This window comes from Kryptolebias marmoratus, linkage group LG24 (assembly GCF_001649575.2).
Source record: "Kryptolebias marmoratus isolate JLee-2015 linkage group LG24, ASM164957v2, whole genome shotgun sequence".
In the NCBI taxonomy this organism is placed as follows: domain Eukaryota; kingdom Metazoa; phylum Chordata; class Actinopteri; order Cyprinodontiformes; family Rivulidae; genus Kryptolebias; species Kryptolebias marmoratus.
In genome coordinates this window covers 4954264-4975985 of record NC_051453.1, presented here as the reverse complement: position 1 = coordinate 4975985, position 21722 = coordinate 4954264, and the positions used below count along the sequence as shown (strand labels likewise).

Here is a 21722-nt window from a genome sequence, read left to right as displayed (position 1 = left end):
AATCCTTTTCTCTGGTACTGAAGTCATGATGCCCTGCAGATCTGCTCAGACACAAAAAGGAAGATTTCCAGAGCCAGTTTCAGGTTTCATTTCTTCACAAGGTTCATGTTGGTGCCAAAGCAAACTGCAGGGCAGGAAGAAAGAATGTCTTTAACAGTTAAAATTTCCACATTTCTTTTGCACGTGTGCGTAATTGAAAGTGTCGTGTTGGAGTCTGCGCCCACAGCTTCTGATGCACTGAGTCATTCACATAACAGAGACAGGTTGGGGCATCGCAGGGAGGACACTCATGACCAACGCACGCAAGGTGGTGTAAGTGTACGAGAGGGAGTGGGAAAAGGAAAAGTGGGAGAGACGAGGGAAGTATGTTGTTTATGCATGATTGTTTTTTAATCAGCAAGAGTGACAGAGAAACGAGTGAGCAATGAATTTGTTTGAAACGCTGCCTTTCCATTCTGGTTTCTCTGCCTGCTTCTTACGTCGCCTCGTCCAGTGAGCAAGACTTTCTCGTAAGTGTTTGTGTTGAAATGGAAGGGATAAATCAGTCTTATCCTTTCTCCTCCCGGGGAAAAGGGTCTGCAGTCTAGACAGGGGAAGATAAGGAAATTAAAAATTCCACTTCAAACAAAAAAAAGCATCATAGGTGTGTCCCTCCTACTTTATTTGCTTCTCAGAAGAGGTCTGTACGCTATTATCCACTTTCTCTTTGTCCTAACCTGTGCCAGCAAACTGTTTGTATCCTTAGCAACATCACAAGACCCCCTAAAAAAAGTTTTAAAGGTGGCAGAAATTGCACCCATTTTTCTTTTTAATGTGACAGAAAGATTTACAAGTTAGTTTTTGACTTAAGTGTCTTTTCAGGCGTAAAATAAGTCAGACTGAGCAAATAAGTAACAATTAGAGTTTAACTGTCTGCAAAACGCGTTCACTTTTATGAATCAGAAAAAATCCTAGAGTGGTCTGCAAAACCGCTTAAAACTAGGTACGTAATACAATCCCTCTGCAATGAAACGGTCAGAAGAAAAACACTGACTCAGTCCTCACACACGCAGTCAGGCAGAGGTATTCACTAAAAACATTCCAGCAAATTCCCAAAATTTATCACTGTACAAGATTCATCTGCAGCCTGTCAGACTAAATAAACACTCATCTGAACTATGGGTGAATTTAGTGCAGGAGGGACACACATTCACAGATCCCCCAGGGGTGGTGTGTTTATTATTAAGTCTGAGACACGGACCTTACTTCATCTTACTTCATCTATTACTTCAAAACTTCATGTTCAGGATGAATTTCACAGAGTTTTTTGTCTTCTATATTAAAACTAATAAAAGGTTGGAACAGCGGGGCTGTGATTACATCGACCTATAAAACTTATTTGTTTTTTCTTCCATAGTGGCCACAGATATTGTGAATAACTGAACATTTTAATGTTGTTCTTCACTTAAAGATGCACATGTTAAAAGTATAGGCTGTTTTTAAAACATATATTTGTAATAATGTATTGTAAAACATATACATTAGTAGTAACAGTAGTATCAGCAGCAGTAGTAGAAGTAGTAATAGACTGATAATTAGTGGTTTTAAAAGTAGCAACAAAGCTAGTTAAAAGCTAAAAGTATCAAAAGGATAGCAACTAAAATTAGCAAAAAGCTGGCTAACAGCTAAAAGTAGCAAAAGGCAAGCCTAAATTGCAGCCAGTAGCTATAAGTAGGAAAATGGTAACTCAAAACCTAAAATCAGCTAAAATTGAAAATGAGCAAAACAATAACTAAAGGCAAAAACGAGAAAAATCATGACTAAAAGACAAAATCAGCAATTATGTGGCTAAAAGCTACCAGTCGCAGAACAGTAGCTAAAAGAAGCAAAAGGTAGCGAAGTAAAAAGTAAAGTTGCAAAACTTTCGCTAAAAGTTGGACATATTCCACCCATTAATAGAGCAGGTATGCTCAAGCAGAGTTCAAAGAAAACAATGTTTTAATGGATCTATGAATATAAATCATCGTGTCTGGATATAATAGAGTCTTTAACATTCTTATGAGTTCTTATGAAACCTTTGATGAAGACAGAAGCATACTGCCGAAACATGTCAGGTTATGTCAGAAGACTCATAATAATTCAGTGTCTAATAATGTTTAATGGAACTGAAAAGAGCTCAATTCTGGTAAATAAATTAATATATATATATATATATTTATTTTTTTTTGAGAAGTATCAAGGTTAAAACCAGGGGTTATATCACCCATCTCCTGAATGTGCTTTAATATGTGAATGGCTATGATAGCACAAAGCATGCTGAATTAATTAGAAAAAACAAGAAAACAATAGTGTGAATGCTGAGTCAGCATTAGATTGCTAAAAAGATTAGATTGTCATTCAGTATCAGTGATTCTTTCTTTCTATTGCTTTGTTACTCTTATGGTTTAAATCAATAACAGGTCTGTTTAAGTAATGTTTTGGTGGTTTGTTAACATATTTCTGTCATCACATAATCATGAAGTCATTTCTGAGCTGCTTATGTTATTTTTAGGCGTTGTCTCCCTCTAGCGGTCACAGTGTAGAATCGCACCCTTCTCCCTGCAGTTACCCGCCCTGACCGCTTGGGGGCGACGACGAGTAAACGGAAGTCACCGAACACAAACCAGGAAGCTGCTTCTCTTCCTGTCTGTGACAGCCGCGTCAAAGAAGAGAGAGAAAAAAAATTAGGGCCGAGTTTGGGCTGCAACTCTTGTCCTTTTTAAGTCGGAACAACAACCTTCAAACCGCCGCAGACATGTCGAAGAACACCGTGTCCGCCCGCTTCAGGCGAGTGGACGTGGATGAGTACGACGAGAACAAGTTTGTGGACGAGGACGACGGAGGGGAAAATCAGCTGGGTCCCGACGAGGCAGAGGTGGACTCCCTCATCAGACAATATCCTTTACATGATAAGCTAGCCTGACTGTGAGTCGCCAGCATTATCAGAATAAATGTTATAGTCTTTGTGTGTGTAGTGCCTCGACGTATGCGCGTATTTTCAGCTGTATTTCCTCCTTTTTATCTCGATGATGGGCGTTTTTTCTAAAAGGCCAGTTACTGTCTGTCCAGACTTGCCTGACAGTCACATTCCAGGGATTGCTGCTCCAGGCTCAACAAGCTTGGCTCATTTGGTAAAATTTGTTTTCATGCTGCACTTAAATTTACAGTGAGCTACATTTACAGAGATTGGGGGTGGGGGATGATGTTGCAGTTTCAGATCAGAGCCGATTCCTTCAATCTTGAAGGCTTTATAAGGCATGAAAGGGCTGCACTTCCTCAAAATGAGTGTATAGCACATCCTCTTACCTCAAACCAAACTGCAAACGTCATCATGTGCAGTCCTGTGATGCACATTGCTCTGCACTGTTGGAAACCATAGGCAGAGCAGACTGCAAACATTTAAAAAAACATGTATAAAATAAATAAATGAAATAAAACTGAGCCTTTCTGTCAAACCTTGAAAATAACATGTTTGCACAATCTCACACGATGCCATGCTCAGAGTATGTGTTGTGAATGATTCTCAGCTACTACCACATCAAATTGTAGCTCAATACCAGGGAAATTGGCTGAGTTAATTGGTTAGCTGTGGTGGCCATCTTAAATTGGATTGACTCCAAAAGTTAGTCAGTTGTAGCTGGACATTCAGTGATTATTTCCTAAATATTTCATTAAAATCTATCTGGTGGTTCCCAAGTTATTTTGCTAACAGATAGAGTTGACTCCAAAAAATGGCAAAATTAAAGCAGATTTTTTGTGCAACTAGTAAGCGCTCAGGATATGAGTTAGGGATCAGTGTCAGCTACTACCAAACAAAATTTAAAGTCTATATCTGTAAAGCCATTGTTGCTTTTTTTAAGGTTGTGGCGGCCATCTTGAATCAGGTTGACTCCAGAAGGTGTACAGCCAGTGATAACTTTCTAAACGTTTCATTGAAACTTGTCAGGCGGCTCATGAGATATTTTACATACAGACAGCCTTCACCGTTCAGTGGCTGGTGATTTAAACCAAAAACCAAACTCTTATTGTGAAAGACTCCATGTTTAGCTGTTGTTGCTTGTGGCTACAGTGATTCTCTGTAGGGCTGTTGTAAGTGAAGCTGCTGAGCTGTGGGTGCGTCCTTAACCCTCCCTGCACAGGAAACCTCATGGAGGCTTTACATGCAGTTCTGAAGAACCCACCAATCAACACGAAGAACCAGAACGTCAAGGTAGGCTGGGTGCTTTTTAGTTTCAGGTTATGTACCACGATAAAAATGGCCTTTCTACCCTGAAACGACGACAGAGAAATGTTAGTTTTGTTCTCATCCTGATATATTTGAGGTGTTGTTTCTGAAATGATGCCAAACTTCAGTAAATTTTCAGTGATTTACAGATTTAAATTAGTTTAATTAAGGAGTTTTCTCATAATTTCCTTACTTTGTTGGACCTGATTTGGTGAATTTTGTCCCGTTTTCTGTATTTGCTGCTCTGAGCAGGACCGTGCCGAGGGCCTCGTGCTGAAGGTGCTCAGTGCCTTTAAAAGCAGTGACATCGAGAAGGGGGTGCAGTCGCTTGACAAGAACGGCGTGGACCTGCTGATGAAATATATCTACAAAGGCTTCGAGAGGCCGTCGGAAAACAGCAGCGCCGTGCTGCTGCAGTGGCACGAAAAGGTAAATATTTCCACTTTATGGAGATTGACACCAGCTGCCTGAACAGAACCGAATGGGTAGATGGTAGGATGTCATAAAACTTCTTTTTCATAAATATCCTCAAACCTGACCACATAAAACATTTTTATCCACAGTAAGACTCTTGTATTGGTGTCTAAAGCCATTATTTAGATTGATCTTATTTGTCTGTATTGAGCAGGCTGAAGAAAGTAATTATTAATACATTAATCTGTTTTCACACACACAGATGTTCTGAATTGTCCTAAAGACGTTTTAGAGAAAGCTGTTTCCTGCAAGCGTCGCTCTGGACTCCTTGTTAGCCCGTTTTAATCATATCATATCAATACTACATTCAAACAGGTGTGGAATAGATCTGAACACAAAACAAACCTCAGGAAGTCTCAGCTGCCCTTCTTGTTCTTCCTACATTATGTCCTGTTTAAAAAGCTCTAATGCAGCAGAAACCCCCAACCTGCTGTAAAATGAGCCACATCTTCTTGTGCTCGTTTGGTAGAAACCTGCCTTTTAATAAGTACAGTTTAAACTTTTATAGATGTGTAATAGATTTAGATGTGTAGTTTAGGTAAAAGCAATTCAGGGTAAAATAGTTAGTTTTCCCCATCAAGACCTTTTAGGTTGTTTAGTCTTTTTAACCATCACAACTACAACAATATCTTTACAAAGTCCAGGCGGAGTTAGTCTCTCAGTCATGATGTTTATTTTCCTCAGTTTTCTAGCTTTATAATGAGCATCAGTGGTTTCTTTAATATGTCAGTATTAAAGGAAACTGTTGACAAAAGGCTGGTTTCAGGTGGATAAATTGTGCAACGACTGGCTGTGTTTTCAGGCTCTAGCTGCTGGAGGAGTGGGCAGCATCGTCAGGGTACTAACAGCGAGGAAAACGGTCTAAAATGGAAGCGGAGAGAACCACACCACATCACATCACATCACTGACGCTCCGCACCGTTCATGTACCAGACGGCATCGAAGCTAAAAGGAAAAGGCAGATTTTTATCCCTCTGAGATGCTAAAGGAGAACAAAGAATCTGGGTCATGCTGGGTTAAAAACAGATTTTTTTTTTCTCCTTCCTGTTTTTGAGTTTGTGTTCAGTTTGTATAACAGCGGTTTTCAATTTATAGAAGACAAATCTTATAAAAACCTGCAGATTGGTATAAAAGTATTGGATGCCACTGCTGTACACATTGCATCACTTCCTCCATTTGTGTTCAAGTTTTCTAGCTTTTCTTTCTGCACCGTTTGCTACTTCAAAAACAGACAAAAAATAAATCTTTTATTTGTTTTCCATAAGTGTTCGTTTCGCCTTCAGAGACTTCCTGAATCAATAAAAGCAGTAAATCTGCTCCGAGTATCACTCAAACAGGGGGAGTCCACTGAAAAGCACAGCCACAGATGGAGGGGGAGGGTGGAGGAGGATTATTACCCACGATGCATCTCCACCGCCACGCGTTTTAATCCCGCTTTGTCCGTCACGCCCGTACGACCCCTCTGCTACTGAACGGGGCTTTGTGTGGTTCTGCCGGTTTATACGAGCAGCTTTTCTTTTGTTTGTACTTTCGGGGAAATAATCATCAGAATATGTGCTGAATTTTTGTAACTGTTCATTTGGAAAAAAAATAAATAATCCAGGATTAAATGTTTGCTTTTTTTTTGTTTTTAATGACATTTGCCTGAAGGCCGAATAATAACTCAGTGAAAAGAAAAGGTGGGCCGGGGTTGGTTGTTGTTTTCAGTTTTTGCATGATTCAGTGAAAGTGTTTCATATCTGTCTTTTAAACTTATTTTGTAAGGAAAAACAACAACTTTGTTTTAAATTTTGAGTTATTTTTAAATCAAACCATCAGACTGTAAGAAGACAAACCTTTACCACCACATAAACAGTTGAATTAACATTTTCTATGAGGAAATTGATCATTTTATCTGCTTCATTGGGTAGATTTACATTTTCTGCCAGATTATTTTTATTATTATCATGTAGCCTATATTGGCTGTGGATTTATCAATATAAATTTGATATAAATGAGCATTTAAAGTGCGTTGAAGATTAAAAGGTTTCAGTTTTGTTCCTCATGGAGACATAAGATTCCAGCTTAGTTTTATTCTGCTCATTTTCAGATTAAGTAGAAGTAACTCATGGGTTTTGTCAGCATTTTGCATCTGAGTTGTCTCATTTAAGCGCCGTCATCGGTGATGGTGCACCCAGACTTCATCTCGTCTGCCATACCTGAAGGGGAGGAAGTGATGTACAAACTGCCTTACTCAAATATTCCTTTTTTTATGTTTGTGCTTTTTTGATGAAAATAAAAAAGGCATGAATGCTGATTATAGCCTCGTCACAACTTTTAAATGTGCGTTACTTCTGTCTGAACTGATCAGAGCATCACTGCAAGGAAAAGAGGCAAACAGGACTTTTATTCAATTTAAAGGTGCAATATATCCTATCAGCATATTCTATCAACACAAATATCTGAATAGCAAAGACTTTTAGTCGTTTTATACCAGATTTAATCAATTTTAGATTTTAATCATAACCCATTCTCTGCTAAGGCCCAAAGAATTGATCTGATTTGAATCAGTTTCTAACAAGTTAAGCTAATTTCAGAAAATGTGATCATGTAGTTTTGGGATAATTCTGCTTACATAGGATACACACATCACACTAAAACAGATTTTCCTAATAAGTCAATATTTATAAACATGGATTAATCTAAATTATTTGACTGATTACTTATTTAAAATAAAAATACTCAATGAATATGATTAAGGATAACACAAACTGTTTTGGTGCTGATTTATTAACTATTTCAGTCAGTATCTTAAGATTTGCTCCTAGTTTTCAGTCAGTATCTTAAGATTTGCTCCTAGTTTTGGTACTTGTACAAAACAAATGTGTTGTTTTTAATAAAATATGTAAGGATACTTTTACACAAGGGAACTAAAAAAGTAACTATGTGTGGTATTAGCCAAACAAAGCATGACATATGAAGGATAAATTATGTTTCTCTGGTTATTTAAAGTCCACAGCTGTTATCAATCAACTCATCACTCTCAGTTTTTTTATATAAACTTCAAGTAGTTTCCTAAAATTGTGTTTATCTCTGGTTATTTCTCCAGAAATATCCCCCATATTTCCTAAGTGGGCCTTTATTGACAGAAATAGCATCATGTAGAGGCAGTAGAGGGCGCTAGATCCTACAAAGTGTTTCTTCCAGTAGTGCTGCAGACATAAAAATGTCCATTTAAGTGTGGTTATATTACATTTTTATTACAAAATGGATCCAATAATTACAAGTGATGCATCACAATGTGAGAAAAAAAAACACATTTATGTACAAGTCATAAAAATAAAATACATCTTGATATCCAGTACTGGATGGAGAAGTGAAGTAACTAGAGTAACAGCTGATGTGGTTTTTATGGTTGGCCACAACAAGACGATGCAGAAAATGAAGCAGTTTTTCCTTCTGCAAAAAGAGCACCATGTTTGAAAAGTGCTGATCACAGGTGATCAGCCCATTTTCTATATTTAAGCACTTCCCAATAAGTTAATAGGTAAATGGAAATACGCAATAAACTAAAGGACAGCTGAAACCTACTTGCTGATGGAAATTGGTGCTGTGAGAAATTACATTTAACTGATTTTATAAATAATCCCGACAGTCTGAGATGTGGTTACTGAGGATTAGAGACAATAAAGTATCAGTTTTAGTCATGTTTCCTCCAGCAGCCTCTTTGGTATTCTTTTTGTTTTTACTTTTATAAGTTTTCAGGGCTGTGTGCCCCCACTGGCCTCACACACACTCATCATTAGTCTGTAAACTGATGTGATGACTTGTCCAAAAACCACACCCTTTCGTTGGCACCGTGCTGTTCTCACTGTGTGGCGCTGCAAGTAAAGGACTCAATTCATCAGCGCACCTTCATCTCAAGTCATTTAAAGTGCTCTCAGTAAGGGTAGGCAGAGACAGCGATGTAAACGATGAAGGTTGTTTGGTACTCGATGCCGCCGTCCTCGCTGTAAGAGAGGGCTCGCACCTTGATGCGGTACGTGTGGGGCTCTCGTAGGGGTTGCGTGGTGAACAGAACTCCCTTCATGTTCTGATCCCGGAGGGCAAAGGGCAATGTGACGTCCTCGTCCACCAACAGGAAGGTGGTTCTGGGGTGCATCACACCGTCCTGCGTGTAGGTCACCAACCTGATGACGTCCTGGTTGGCTGCGATGCCGAAGGGAACAGACAGCAGCTTGTACTCCAGCGTGTACGGACTCAGTGCACACTCCAGGTCATTCGGAAGGCAGTTCTTCAAGCAGAACCTACAGGTTGAAACCAAAAGCTTTGCTTAAATACCTGCTGTGTGTTAGGCCTCGCTTTGACTTTACTTTAGGTTTTAGCAGAAATTATGCACAGCCATTAAGGATCAAATCTAAAGTTCTTTGAAGGTTCTTTCTTTTACTGTTTGAAGGTAAAACAACTATGACATGACATGTTGAAGATGTACTAGCAACCTAATAGTTATTTTCACGGGATTTAATTCCTACCAAGAGGATAAAACAAATATAACCCATGTCCAGTGAGGTCTTATTTACCCTGTGGCTGGATTTCTCTGGTAGTTTGGCGGACAGGGAGTGTCAATGCACTGGTAACTTCCTCTTGTGTTGAAGCAAACCCGATTCACTCCACATTGGATGTTCTGATCCAGGCATTCATCTATGTCTGCAGACATAACAAACAGCTTATCACAGAGGAATCATCACTGTGAGCGCAGGTCTTGTCCCAGTCCAAATGGTTAGCAGGTTGTTCAGAATTAGTCGCTGTCTCACCTTGACACGTCTTGCCGTTAGCCATCAGGTAGTACCCAGCAGGACAGAAGCACCTGTGACTTCCTGGTGTGTTCACGCACTCATGCTGACAGGTGTCCCTCACTTCACACTCATTGATGTCTGTTGGAGTCATGCAAACACAGAAAACATGAAACAAACACAAATGTTTCCTTAAAGTGGTGTTCTCAGCCAATATCTAGCAAAAGGTTGCTGTGGTTTCTCTGTTAACTCGTCCTCTTCATCATCTCAGCATCACCTGTCCTTCATAGTTACCTAAGCAGTGGCCACCCCTGGATTCAAAACCCTCCTGACATTCAAGTACTTTGGACTTTGAGGAGTGTTTGTGAGCCTCCCTACGGCTCCTGTAGCGCCCTCTTGTGGTGGCTGTGTAGGAGTGGTAGCTGTGAGAAGCCATACTGTGGTACAGCCGCTGGTTGGGGGTTTGTTCAGCAGAAGACTGAGACGTTCGATAGCCGTACGAATAACTTTCATAGCTGGGCAGACGCTCCAGCCCAGCGCAGGACTTGCCATCTCCCAGCAGGTGGCGCCCTGGTGGGCAGGTGCACTTGAAGCTGCCAGGTGTGTTGATGCACTGGTGGGCACAGGGCTGAGGAAGCCGCTCACACTCATTTATGTCTGCCCTCAGTGCAAAGAAAGACCAGCACCAGGAAAAGTTGAAAAGGGACAAAGTGAGAAAAAACACATTAGAGGAGGAGAAGGAGAAAAAGAAGGAGAAATAAAAGAGATTCAGAGTGATTAAAGATGAGGATGAGAGGAGGATAAGGGAATATGCCAGTTACTCCACTGTGTGACAATACATTTTCATATTTCTGAGAGAGAAATGTATCGAGACTATGCACATACTCTGTCTGGTACTTGAGAAAGTTTTCACTTCTATTTTGAAAAAATCTGAATCTACATATCCTAAAAGTAACATCAGACATTAGCGTTGAACACAAAACCCAATCTCTTACAGATAAAAGAACAAACATCAGCACTCAGTGTTAATGCCACAGAAGACAGGAAGTTTAGGTCAACACAAAGCGATGCCAGGAAATAGCCATGTCCAAACGCAAAGACGGCAGCAACAATTTGAAAAGTCAAAATTGAAAGAAAGAGCAAAGAAACAAGGACAGAAAGAAGTGTGAGGAAGTGGTGCTGGTCTTTTTTTGGATCTGTTTTATGGTCAGTGTGCCAAATGAGGCACTCGGTGCTGCCACAACTCATGAGAAAAACAAGCAATTATCTCTGTCACTAACAGATGATATGCAAACAAAATATACATAAAATCAGTAAAAAACAAAAACAAGCAGTTGACATTAATAATGTAACCTTTTAGTTCTTTCTCTCTTATTTTGATTTAAGACAAAACCTCCAAGAATGAGAACCAAATCTACAATGATGTGCACTTTCTGTCACTCTTTATCACATTTTTGCCCAACAAATTTCATGTATTGCCAGCAAAGTAGTGAAACAAATGTGATTAAATATGTATATATTTATTAATCTTAATAACTCACTGCTACTTTTGTGCGCAGGAGAAGAAAAGCTTCAAAGGGAACAAGATTGTGACTGATTTTGCTTCAGAAGGATAAAAATGAGGCAGGTATTGTGAAAAGATAGGAAACATGTGGGGAGAAAGCCCAAACAAGCACTTGTGTTAAAAAGGAACAACAGCAGCTTAAAATATGTTTAAAGGACTACAGAAACACAAACCAGAAATTTCAGTTTTGTGTGATGAAACAAATGTTTAAAAATATATATTTTCCACCCCTTCTAAAACAGTTTACAAGCAATAATGACAAGTAGATAATTTTACTTTTAAAAGTGCAGATGTTTAAATGTTTTCACTGCTTCATATCATTTTGTAAGCATGCAGTGACAGGATCTACTTTACATATGACAGCAGTTTTGTTGTTTTAACTTTACATAAGTTGAATTTAAAAAAAATGCTGGCAGAAGCAAGCAAGCAGATGAAAGTGTTGGGAAAGAGCAATTTGCAAATGTTACACAAATATCCCTTAGCTATTAAAGAACAGCACACCATAAATACTGAATTGTGTGTGTTTATTTACTGTATGCGTTGCTTATGAGTTTTACGTACCGACACAGGGCTGTCCTACTCCCTGAGACCTGAAGCCTCGAGGACACGTGCAGTGGTAGCTGCCTCTGGTATTCTCACAGATCTGGTTGTATCTGCAGCGATGGGTGCCGTCTCTGCATTCGTCGATGTCTACAGCAGGACACAAGAGACCAACAGAGATCAACCACTCATAATCAAAAAAATCTATAATCCCTCTCTGTCCTTCACCAGCTAATGATCTCTTTCTTTCAGCTGCCGGACACTCACCTACACATGTTCCATTCCCACCTTTGGTCATGCCATTCGGACACAGGTCGATGCACATGTAACCACCCCGCGTGTTTTTACACTGCTGATCTGAGCGGCAAACCCTCTGCTTGCACTCGTTTATATCTTGAAGAAATAAATGAGAAAAAAAACAGCTTAAAAGGTAAATAATTCAGGTTTTTGTTGTTTATTTTTGAAACACAGACAAAAGCCAGTTTAGGTTTACAGTAAATTATTACAGCCAATAATTTGGGAAGTGGAAGAGGAAGAATTACTCTGTCTCTCAATATAAAGGACTTCTTCCAAATAATAACCAGAATAACTTCATAGTTCCACAAAAATATATTAATGCATTTCTGACCCTAGATAATCCTTAATGTTACAGCTTTTTTGTGATGAACAGTCTAACCTAAACACCGTCTGTTCCTGACTTGAAAGCCAGCATCACAGGCACAACGATAGCTTCCTATGGTATTGGAACAGTGTTGATCACATGGATGGGACTCCTGACACTCGTCCACATCTAAACAACAAGAAGAAGAAAATGACTCATTAGGTTTAGGTAACTTAGATGAACTAATTAGCTAACAATGTCTTAGTTAACCAGCTGATGTACCGGTGCAGCTGAGGCCGTCAGTGGTTCTCCTGAAGCCGTGACCACAACGCATCACACATCTGTATGAGCCGATGGTGTTTTCACAGTCCTGCCCACCATGGCACACATTCCCACCCAGTGAGCACTCATCAATGTCTAAAACAGAAGGGAGCGGTGAATGAACAGAATGATAACCGATCAAATTTAATCTGCTGTGCCATATTTTCAAGCATCTTACCCTGGCAGGTCCTGCCATCTGCTGAGATAGTGAGTCCCCGTGGACAGGAGCAGTAGTAGGTGCCCATGGCGTTGTGGCAAATATGAGAACAGGGGTTCCTGACCTCACATTCGTTTTCATCTGCATCAAGATGGATGCCAAAAATAGAAAACATGGAAACAATCCCAACATTCACATCTTACAATGATATTGACTGCATTTAAGTATAGTATTATTATTTTATTGAAACAAAAACTATGAAATATTCGATGATTTACCTGCACAGTAAGGCCCAGCAGACACCAAAGTGAAGCCATGAGGACACTGGTTACTGCGATCACCTGGAATAATATAAAATCATCTTCAATATCAATCATTTTGGTTCAGTTTGGAAAACAACAGCAACTCTAGAAGAATGTATTTCTAGTCTGACTGAGAGTTTAAATATTCAAACATGGTTAAAACCCACCCTTAGCGATCCTGGCTTGGATGCTGTACTCCAACACCTCCTCCAGTGGGCGATAGAGAGCACTGATGGCTGTAGCATGGAGTGTTTCCACCAGGTAGGGCATCTTTCCTTTAGTCAGATCATAAGAGATGGTATGGTTCCAAGAGTAGGGCACACTCTCCCTGTCGATGGCGAACATACGAGTGGACAGCGCGTACAGCTGACCCGGTCCAGTCTGGATGTAATCCTCTGTGTAGTCCTGGAACAACACATGGGGACAATACTTAACCAGTTCAATAAAGTACATTAAAGTTTGAATGATTCACAATGTGTCCAAGAGTTTTTAATTTGAATATTTTCATGACAACTCTAAATGTAAATACAGGGAAAATACAAGAGAGAATGAATTTTGGGAGTTGAAAATTTAAGGTATGATGCTAATGGCAGCTAAAATATGTGGAGTCACTTAAAAGTTAAAGTTTAATCTTTTTTGCATTATTCATTTAAATGTAAAGATTAAGACAAGTACACATAGAACATACAAAAAATATATAGTTAAATTAATGACACTTTGTAATGTTTTTATACCTTTATGTTGATGTCAGCATGAGAAGGCAGCTGAAGGATGTGACCATTCACCACAATGTCCAGCAGCAACGCTCCATCAGAGTCCAAGCCCCTTACAATGTGGGTCATCCTCAGGATTTCACCTGCCGGAGTCCAGTTCCAGCAAATCTTAGAAACCCTTCTAACGTTATGTGAAAAACGTAAACATTTAGTTATCTGAAAGGCTGCCTATGAGTAGTTCTACCTGTAGCAAACTCCACTTGGGTCTCCCGTCTGAAGAGGCCTCCTGTCAGGGTGTAACCATTGACAGCCTCTCCTACTTCTTGTGCGGTGGTCCAGTAGATGGGGTTCAGGATGGAGATGAGTTTTCTCATTGCAGGACCTTAAATTCAAAAGACCTGTATTTAGTTTTCCAGTCAAATTTTAAAAGAAACATTCACTTTTGGATAGGAGGTGGGTAATATGAAACTGTCAGTAAAACTCACCTAAAGTCCTTGGTACATTTGAAATAGTGGCTTTTATGATTCTGCTGCCAGACTGGCTGTCAGTGATGGTGGCATTAAGGAGGGCGATGCCAAACTCAATGTCATTGATGTTCCCTATAATGCTTCCTCGAGCTCTCTGTGGCCCACCTGACAAAAAAATGTGAAATTGCAAAGGTGTACAGAACCACAAAAAGAACATATCTGGAGAATATGTACAAATAACAGTTCACAAGAGAAGATTCTTAAAAGTGAAAACACTCCAACGTGACAATTAAAGAGCAAACGAGACAGGACATAATGTAAACAGTACATGGTGAAAATCACAGTTTTTAGTTTAAAGCATTTCAAAAAGTGACCAACCTAACCTAATGATCACTGTTTTTATACATGCATTTTGACACACCTAATTTTTTAAGGCAGTGGAAAAAAAGTACAATATACAAGCTGCCAGCACAAGTTTTGGAGTAATATAGAATAAATTGTTACATGGTATTATGTTGTTTTTGAAGTTAATATTAGCTGTATCTCCAAAAGCTTCAGAGCAAATGATGCAGAGATTTACATTCCTAAATCCAGACCTTCTGAATTGTGTCTTACCTGGACATGCCTGAGTGTTACACCTGGACAGCTGAGTGGAGTCTCCTGGACACGGTCGTCCACCATCACTAGCAGATGGACTGTTACAGAGTCGGACACGTGTCTTCTCTCCACCTCCGCAGGAAGAGGAGCAGTGTCCCCACGGCTGCCATAAGCCCCAGTTACCATCAACTGCAGCAATGAATCCCAAAAACAAACAAGTTAATAGCATTTCAAGCACTTGTCTTTGATATACGCCCTGATCAACCTTTAACTAACCGGGACAGTCGGCAGTGCCGCATCTCTGAATCTGAGCATCAGCACCGGCACAAGCTCTCCCACCATGAACTGGTCTGGGATTGTCACAGGTCCTGTAGCGCCTCATCTGACCTCCGTTACACGTTTTGCTGCAGCTTCCCCAGCTGCTCCATGGACCCCAGTTACCACTGACTGACAAAGAGGAAAAATGTGTTAAATTCACAAGAGGAAAGAGATCACCAAATGTAGGAAAAATCTGACAGAAAAAGGGTTCATCTGTAAAAATGGTGTGAATCAAAAACTTACTTGGACATGGGTCGCTGTTACAGAAATCAGTATGCACATCGTTGCCCTCACACTTTCTGCCACCATGCTGAGGGGCGGGGCTGGCACAGAGGCGTGTTCGCTGTCTGGTCCCACCCCCACATGAAACACTGCAGGCCCCCCAACTTATCCATGATGACCACTTTCCATCCACTGGAGGACATGAGCAGAATTAAAAGATGACATCATTTAGTATTTATCCACAATCTGACTCTAAAATTACTTTCACTGACAAAGAGGCGACACGTTCTTTAAACAACACTTTACCTGGACAAAGTCTCTCTTTGCAAACTTGTGTCTGTGTGTCTGTTCCCCCACACTGCAGCCCATCAAATGCTGGAGGGGGGTGGTTGCACAGTCGGACCCTGGACTGTATGCCCTTACCACAGGTCTCACTGCAAGGACTCCATGGTAGCCAAGACCCCCAGTTACCTGCAACTGTGAGAGCAAAGAAACATTGAAAATATAACCTAAAACTTGCTACTCAGAGGTATATTATTTCACGTGTAGACTGCTATTTAACCCTCCTGAAGCCCTCAAAAGAGAGAGAGATAGAGAGAGGTACTGAAGCCCTTGTACTTTGGGTCAATTTGACCTGAAGGCCACAGGAGGGAGGGAGGGTTAAGCTACTAAAAACATTAGTTTGGAGGTATTTTGGACAAACCACTTGTTAATTTCTGTGCATAAATGACATGCCTGCATGTTAGCTTTGACAATGCCATAAATAAATTGATGAATGTGATATCAGTCAACATTGTCTCAAAAGTTTGTGCTACCTCTCTATGCTTGATTCCACATGTGTTTCTTGAAAATGAATCACCCTCTGTAGTATAATTAAATGCATTTTCTCACCTGGACAAGGTCTGACACTGCACATGATGACCTCCACTGCCTGTCCCTCACATGACCTGCCTCCATGTTGAGCTGGTGGGTCACTGCAGGTCCGGACCCTGGTTCTGTTGCCCTGGCCACAGGTTTGTGAACACTCCTCCCAGGGCGACCACCCTGACCAGTTGCCATCCACTGTACAGAGTCAAGAGTGCAAAGTTTGGCTTTAGTATTTTTTTCCCACCACACAGACCCATTTACAAGCATGGAGAGGTCAAGATTTGAAATACTCTCACCTGGACACGGTTTTCCCTGACAAATACGTGTTTCTGTGTCAAATCCTGCACACTGACGGCCCCCATTGGCAGGTAAAGGACTGTTACAACTCCTCAGCCTTTTCTGGATGCCAACACCACAGGACACACTGCAGAGGCCCCACTCTGTCCACTCTGAGTATCCTCCATGGACTGCAAAACAAATCACTCTCTGAATAGTTTGCATGCATTTATTAATTCTTCTGCTGATTATAAAAAACTGAAATTCATAGGAATTATTGTAACCTTTCCTTAAATTTGCCATACCTTTTTGTTTCAGCTTAGCCTTAGCTGTTTTTTACAGACTTAAACAGATGTCAGATACTACAAAAAACTGACCAATCGGCAGCTCACCTTGCACTGTGAGAGTGACCCTGACCAGAACTGATCCAAGCAAGTTTCTGGCCACACATTCATATTCAGCCGTGTCCTCCTTCTGGGCACTGGTGATCCTGAGGGAACTGTTGGACAAGGTGGAGAAGCGGTCGTTGACCAGGAGGGGGCGTCCTTGGCAAGACCACTCTATCATGGGCGTAGGCTCACCCTCCGCCTGACAATTTAGTACAACAGTCGTGCCGGCATCCACCACAGCTGCCACTGGCTCTATAGTTATAGTGGGTGCACCTGATAGGACAGAATATTTCGATTAGATTAATCACTCACTGAAACCTCTTTTGCATCACTTCACTTAGAAAATGCTCTAAAAAAAGCAGAAGTCACCATACTGGTGGATTATGTTTTACTTAATTAAGTAATTAAGTTTGTGTTAATTAATGACCATCAAACATCTGTTAGCAAAACATCTCATAAACCACTGGTCAGATTTTATTGAAACTCTCAGAAATTAATTATTGGGTTTGCATCTACAGCTGATTAAAATTTACAGTCAACCTGACTCAAGATGACTGCCACAACTAATCCACTTTAGAAAACACAAAAATGGCAATAACTCAGCCAATTTAACAGACACTGAGATAAAATTTGTTGCTGTAGTAGCTGAGAGTTGTCCCCAGAACATATTTTAAATACTTAAAAATCACATGAAATCTTTGTTTAAAATTATGGCACATAAGGTAGTTGGTGATACTCATTCCTTCAAGGAATTTTAGTTCCATTTTATATTTATTTTTACCTCTTTGTAAAGGCAGCTATTGAGACAGCACTGGCCACAAAAAGTTTCTTCAGTCATATTGTGTCACATTGTGTTGTATTGTGTTATATCTTTTTGTATTGTATTGTAAAGTAAAGTGGACCGACACTCACTCTGCAGTGTAAGGGTGACACTTCTTTCCACCACCCCGGCATCATTTGTCGCTACACACATGTAACTGCCTGCATCTTCACTCTGTCATAAACAATTTATTTGAAAAAGCACAATGTTCTTGAGCTTACATGACGTGCAGCTTCAACTAATAAACAATAAGAGCACTCAAAAGGTTTGTTTTTAAATTACTATCAACATCTTTTACCAATGAGACACAAAAAATGTTGTTGTCTAATGTGTTTTCCTACCACTGTGCCATAGATGGCCAGAGAGCCGTTATCAAGTTGACGAATTCGGTTGCTGATCTGGATGTTTATCCCATTTTTGCTCCACTGGATGGTTGGCAGCGGGTCTCCTCGTACCTCACAGTTCAGGATGGCGTTACCACCCAGAGGTTCGATTCGGTTGACGTGAAGGTCCCCATCGATGATCGGAGGCTCTGGAGAGCACATGGCTGAGCTAGGTTTGGTGGCAGTAAATGTGAGACGAAAAAGATTGTTTCATGTAAATGTAGGCTTTACCTTTAACATAGACAAAACCCAATGATTTAATGGTTCCCGCACTGTTTTCTGCCACACAGGTGTAGGTACCAGAGTCATCTTTGGTCACTCTCTCGATCACAAGCTCACTGTGACCATTCATATGATCATAGTGAGCTATAGTAGTAAGTAAAAAACACAAGAAAACACTGTCAGAAAGAGGAAAATACACAATCATGCCCTCAATCAACCTTCTAGTTTCTTAATCATTAAAAACCTGGCATGATTTTATTGTTGAAGGTCCATGAAATTCTAGGTAGTGGGACGCCACTGACGCCACAAGCCAGCATGAGCCGCTCCCCCTTGTTGAGGGCGACGTCCCCGAGCAGCTCAGTGAAGATGGGGTGAGTATGAACCGACAGCGTCACCGTCCAACTGTCCTGTCCCACTGAATTAGTTGCCACACAGGTATAACTGCCGGCATCATCAGGCTGGTGCAGAGAGAAGTTTTTAAATAAAGATACCAATCATTGAACAGAAGTAATAATACTTACAGAGTTGAGCTATTCAGAAACATTACAGACATTATCAGAGTTAAGCAGTTCTGTTTCATTTCATACCTGAGCGCTGTCAATAACCAGCTCCCCGGACGGCAGAATCGTGTACTCCCCCGTGCTTTCACTGAGAGGAGTCCCATTTTTTTTCCATATCAGTTTGGGTTGAGGGATGCCCTCTGCCACACACACCAGCTGGGCATGACTGTTTTCCACAACCACAACCTCCTGATCTCCACCACGGATAGAAGGAGGAACTAAAACGGAGATGAAAGTGTTTAAAATTTCCTCCCAATATATTTCATTTTTCCCTTGACTTAATTTCCTTTTCAGTTCATTGTACTAGGTAAAACCTACTCTGCACAGTGAGGCTCATGTCCAAGCTGACAGTGCCTGCTGGGTTGGCTGCAGTGCATGTGTATCGTCCAGCATCGCTGCGCTGAAGGAAGGCAATCTGCAGGGCTCCTGAGCTGAGAACTCGCTGGTGCACAGAGTCACTCAGTAGCTGCCCATCTTTATGCCATGTGATGGAGGGGGGAGGGGAGCCCTCAGTTTGGCACTGGAGTGTCACAGAGGAGTCCACAGAAGCCACATACTCCTGAGTCTCTGAAAGGATCACTGGAGGTACTGCAGGACAGAATGCAAACAAAAACTAAATATATCTTGTGTATTCACTGACAGTAAAATATTATCTCATGTCTGAATGTGTCGCCTACCTTGCACTCTGAGTTTAATCTTGCCCAGTGCAGTGCCAGCAGGGTTTTGAGCTACACAAATGTACATCCCAGAGTCTGACATTGATGCCTTGGAGATCTGCAGACTTCCATTAGGGAGTATTGTGAACATACCTCCTGCAGCAAAGCAGACGACACAGTGACATGACAAACTACTTCTGCATGCTTTGTGGTAGTTTAATCATTTGTATATCAAAATGTCTGGCTCGTTTGGTAACAGTGTGACAGCTTTCTTTAGATTATGGCTTCACATAGACCTGTGGTGGGTATGTTGATGCCCTCCTTCTGCCAGGTGATGGTGGGTCTGGGCGACCCGGTGGCGCTGCAGGGCAGAGTGATGGGGCTGTTGAAGATCACATCCATGGTGGATGGATAGGAGTGAATCACTGGCGGTTCTGAGGAGAGCGATGAGTAAAAGGTGATACTGAGAGTCATGCAACCACTACTATCACAGCGAATATGAAAACAAAAAAAAAGAATTTTCTGTATTGTACTATGAAAGCTGAAATGGCATGAACCTGTGATTCCAATAAAATAAAATAAAAAATAAAAATGTGAACATTTTTGGCTTGTTACAGTCTGCACAACCTCAATTATCTCATGATTTAATGACTGTGAGAATACTTTTTTTTTTACCTTGCACTGTAAGCTGAACGTGGCGGTAGGCAGAGCCGGCAATATTTTTGGCTGTGCATGAGTAGCGTCCAGCGTGACTGAGCTCAGCGGACAGGATTTCTATTTGACCTGAGGGAAGAAGAACAGAAATTATACAAAAACTATAACTAAAATACTGTTTAAACACATTTAAAGCATTGTTTGAAATAGCACGTAAAATAACCTGACCTGCTGGCAGAATAGTGAATCCTTGTCCCTCACTGGGGAGCTTCAGGCCATCTTTGCTCCAGTGGATTGTGGGTTCTGGGACACCAGTTGCAGTACAAGCAATGACCACTGGGGACAGTCTGGTTACAGCTATCTCTGTGGGTTCATCCGCTATAGAAGGAGGAACTATAGGCACAGGTACAGTGAGAACAATTATACTGCAGTATAGAAACAGTTTATCTTGCTATTAAATATTCAAATATTAGATATATTGGATTGGAAAGGTGTTTCTCACCAATGACAGTAAAATGGACTGATCTGGAGTCGTTCCCTGCCTCATTAGAGACCACACATCTGTACACTGCTGTGTCCTCCACTGTAGGGGCTATAATCACCAAGGAGCCTGATGATAGCAATCTGAAATTGATTAAAAGAGATGAATTTTTTAAAGGAATTACCTGGAACCTTTTTTTTTTGCATATCCTATTAACTACTAACAAGAAGAATGATTAAACTATAATTTCTCAAGCCACAGTGATTAATTTACTAAGACTAAACTGTGTTTGAAGCTCCAATTTGGTCATTTTAGAAACAGTGTTGGTTTTGTTAATTAGTAAAGGATGTGAGAAAACCTGACTCAACCTGTACATATTTTGATTCTGGTCAGTAGTGATGGATCGACCATTTTTCTGCCAGCTGACAGCGGGTTTGGGGATGCCGGTAGCCTCACAAGGTAAAGTAGTCTGCACATTGACAATAACCGTCACGTTGGTACGACTGTCAGATATTGAAGGAGGAACTAGAAGGCGAAACAAAACAGATGTAATATTGTATTTCTGCATTTCTGTTTAACTTAACTCAGTTTGTACATCTTTACCACCCACCATAAACTTGCAGATCCACTCTTTTGCGTTGAGTACCAGCCTGATTTGTTGCCATACACAGGTAGCGTCCGGTGTCGGTCACCTGAGCTGAGTGGATGTGTAAAGACCCGTCTTCTGTGAAAGTGTACCTGCACAGATGTTCACAACCCACATGAGACACTGAATCTGTCATAATAAAAGTGTTGAGAAATAATTACTAAAAATTGTTGTTTAGGTCAAGGATTTATTTGTACGAATGCTGACTGCATAGTTCTGCATACTTTGTTTAATAATTTGTAATCAAAATGTTTGGCTATAACGTTTTGTTTTTGTACCTTTTATTCAACTTTATGTTGAGTTATTTAACTTTATTTACCTATAGAAATACAAAAAACATTGTTTAGTGAAATCTACTTCAGAATACTTGATTTATTCTTATCTTATTCCTTAGCTATTGTTTGCTACATTTAACCTTTAGCTACTATTTATGTTCTGCTAAGTCTTACTTTAAAAATTCACTCAATAATTCATTCA

The 21722-nt window shown here is 40.5% G+C and overlaps 2 protein-coding genes across 3 annotated transcripts in view; one reads left to right on the top strand and one right to left on the bottom strand.

The window, feature by feature from the left end:
* Positions 1–2636: 2636 nt before the first annotated feature.
* arpc5b (actin related protein 2/3 complex, subunit 5B) lies at positions 2637–7024 on the top strand. Its single transcript, XM_017420375.3, has 4 exons — positions 2637–2913; positions 4156–4228; positions 4496–4672; positions 5520–7024. Exons 1-4 carry the CDS (start codon positions 2774–2776, stop codon positions 5580–5582), a joined length of 453 nt encoding a protein of 150 aa, XP_017275864.1. The 5' UTR covers positions 2637–2773; the 3' UTR covers positions 5583–7024.
* Positions 7025–7935: 911 nt separating this feature from the next.
* hmcn1 (hemicentin 1) overlaps positions 7936–21722 on the bottom strand; it is a 67150-nt gene continuing 53363 nt past the window's right edge. Inside the window, exons 74-107 of one of the 2 annotated variants that reach the window (XM_017420545.3) lie at positions 21210–21337; positions 20968–21124; positions 20621–20742; positions 20347–20511; positions 20140–20247; positions 19761–19898; positions 19486–19620; positions 19127–19396; positions 18836–19026; positions 18493–18706; positions 18258–18392; positions 17985–18175; positions 17736–17817; positions 16827–17096; positions 16455–16625; positions 16183–16353; positions 15598–15768; positions 15313–15483; positions 15028–15198; positions 14770–14940; positions 14173–14319; positions 13932–14069; positions 13709–13830; positions 13142–13379; positions 12951–13013; positions 12694–12813; positions 12477–12611; positions 12270–12383; positions 11861–11986; positions 11615–11743; positions 9784–10146; positions 9511–9630; positions 9277–9403; positions 7936–9003 (exon numbers count right to left, since the gene is read on the bottom strand). In XM_017420545.3, coding sequence (XP_017276034.1) covers positions 8637–9003; positions 9277–9403; positions 9511–9630; positions 9784–10146; positions 11615–11743; positions 11861–11986; positions 12270–12383; positions 12477–12611; positions 12694–12813; positions 12951–13013; positions 13142–13379; positions 13709–13830; positions 13932–14069; positions 14173–14319; positions 14770–14940; positions 15028–15198; positions 15313–15483; positions 15598–15768; positions 16183–16353; positions 16455–16625; positions 16827–17096; positions 17736–17817; positions 17985–18175; positions 18258–18392; positions 18493–18706; positions 18836–19026; positions 19127–19396; positions 19486–19620; positions 19761–19898; positions 20140–20247; positions 20347–20511; positions 20621–20742; positions 20968–21124; positions 21210–21337 — 5641 coding nt within the window. In that variant the 3' untranslated portion in view covers positions 7936–8636. The remainder of the gene's footprint in view (positions 9004–9276; positions 9404–9510; positions 9631–9783; positions 10147–11614; positions 11744–11860; positions 11987–12269; positions 12384–12476; positions 12612–12693; positions 12814–12950; positions 13014–13141; positions 13380–13708; positions 13831–13931; positions 14070–14172; positions 14320–14769; positions 14941–15027; positions 15199–15312; positions 15484–15597; positions 15769–16182; positions 16354–16454; positions 16626–16826; positions 17097–17735; positions 17818–17984; positions 18176–18257; positions 18393–18492; positions 18707–18835; positions 19027–19126; positions 19397–19485; positions 19621–19760; positions 19899–20139; positions 20248–20346; positions 20512–20620; positions 20743–20967; positions 21125–21209; positions 21338–21722) is intronic. The other variant, XM_017420546.3, reaches the window with a different exon arrangement.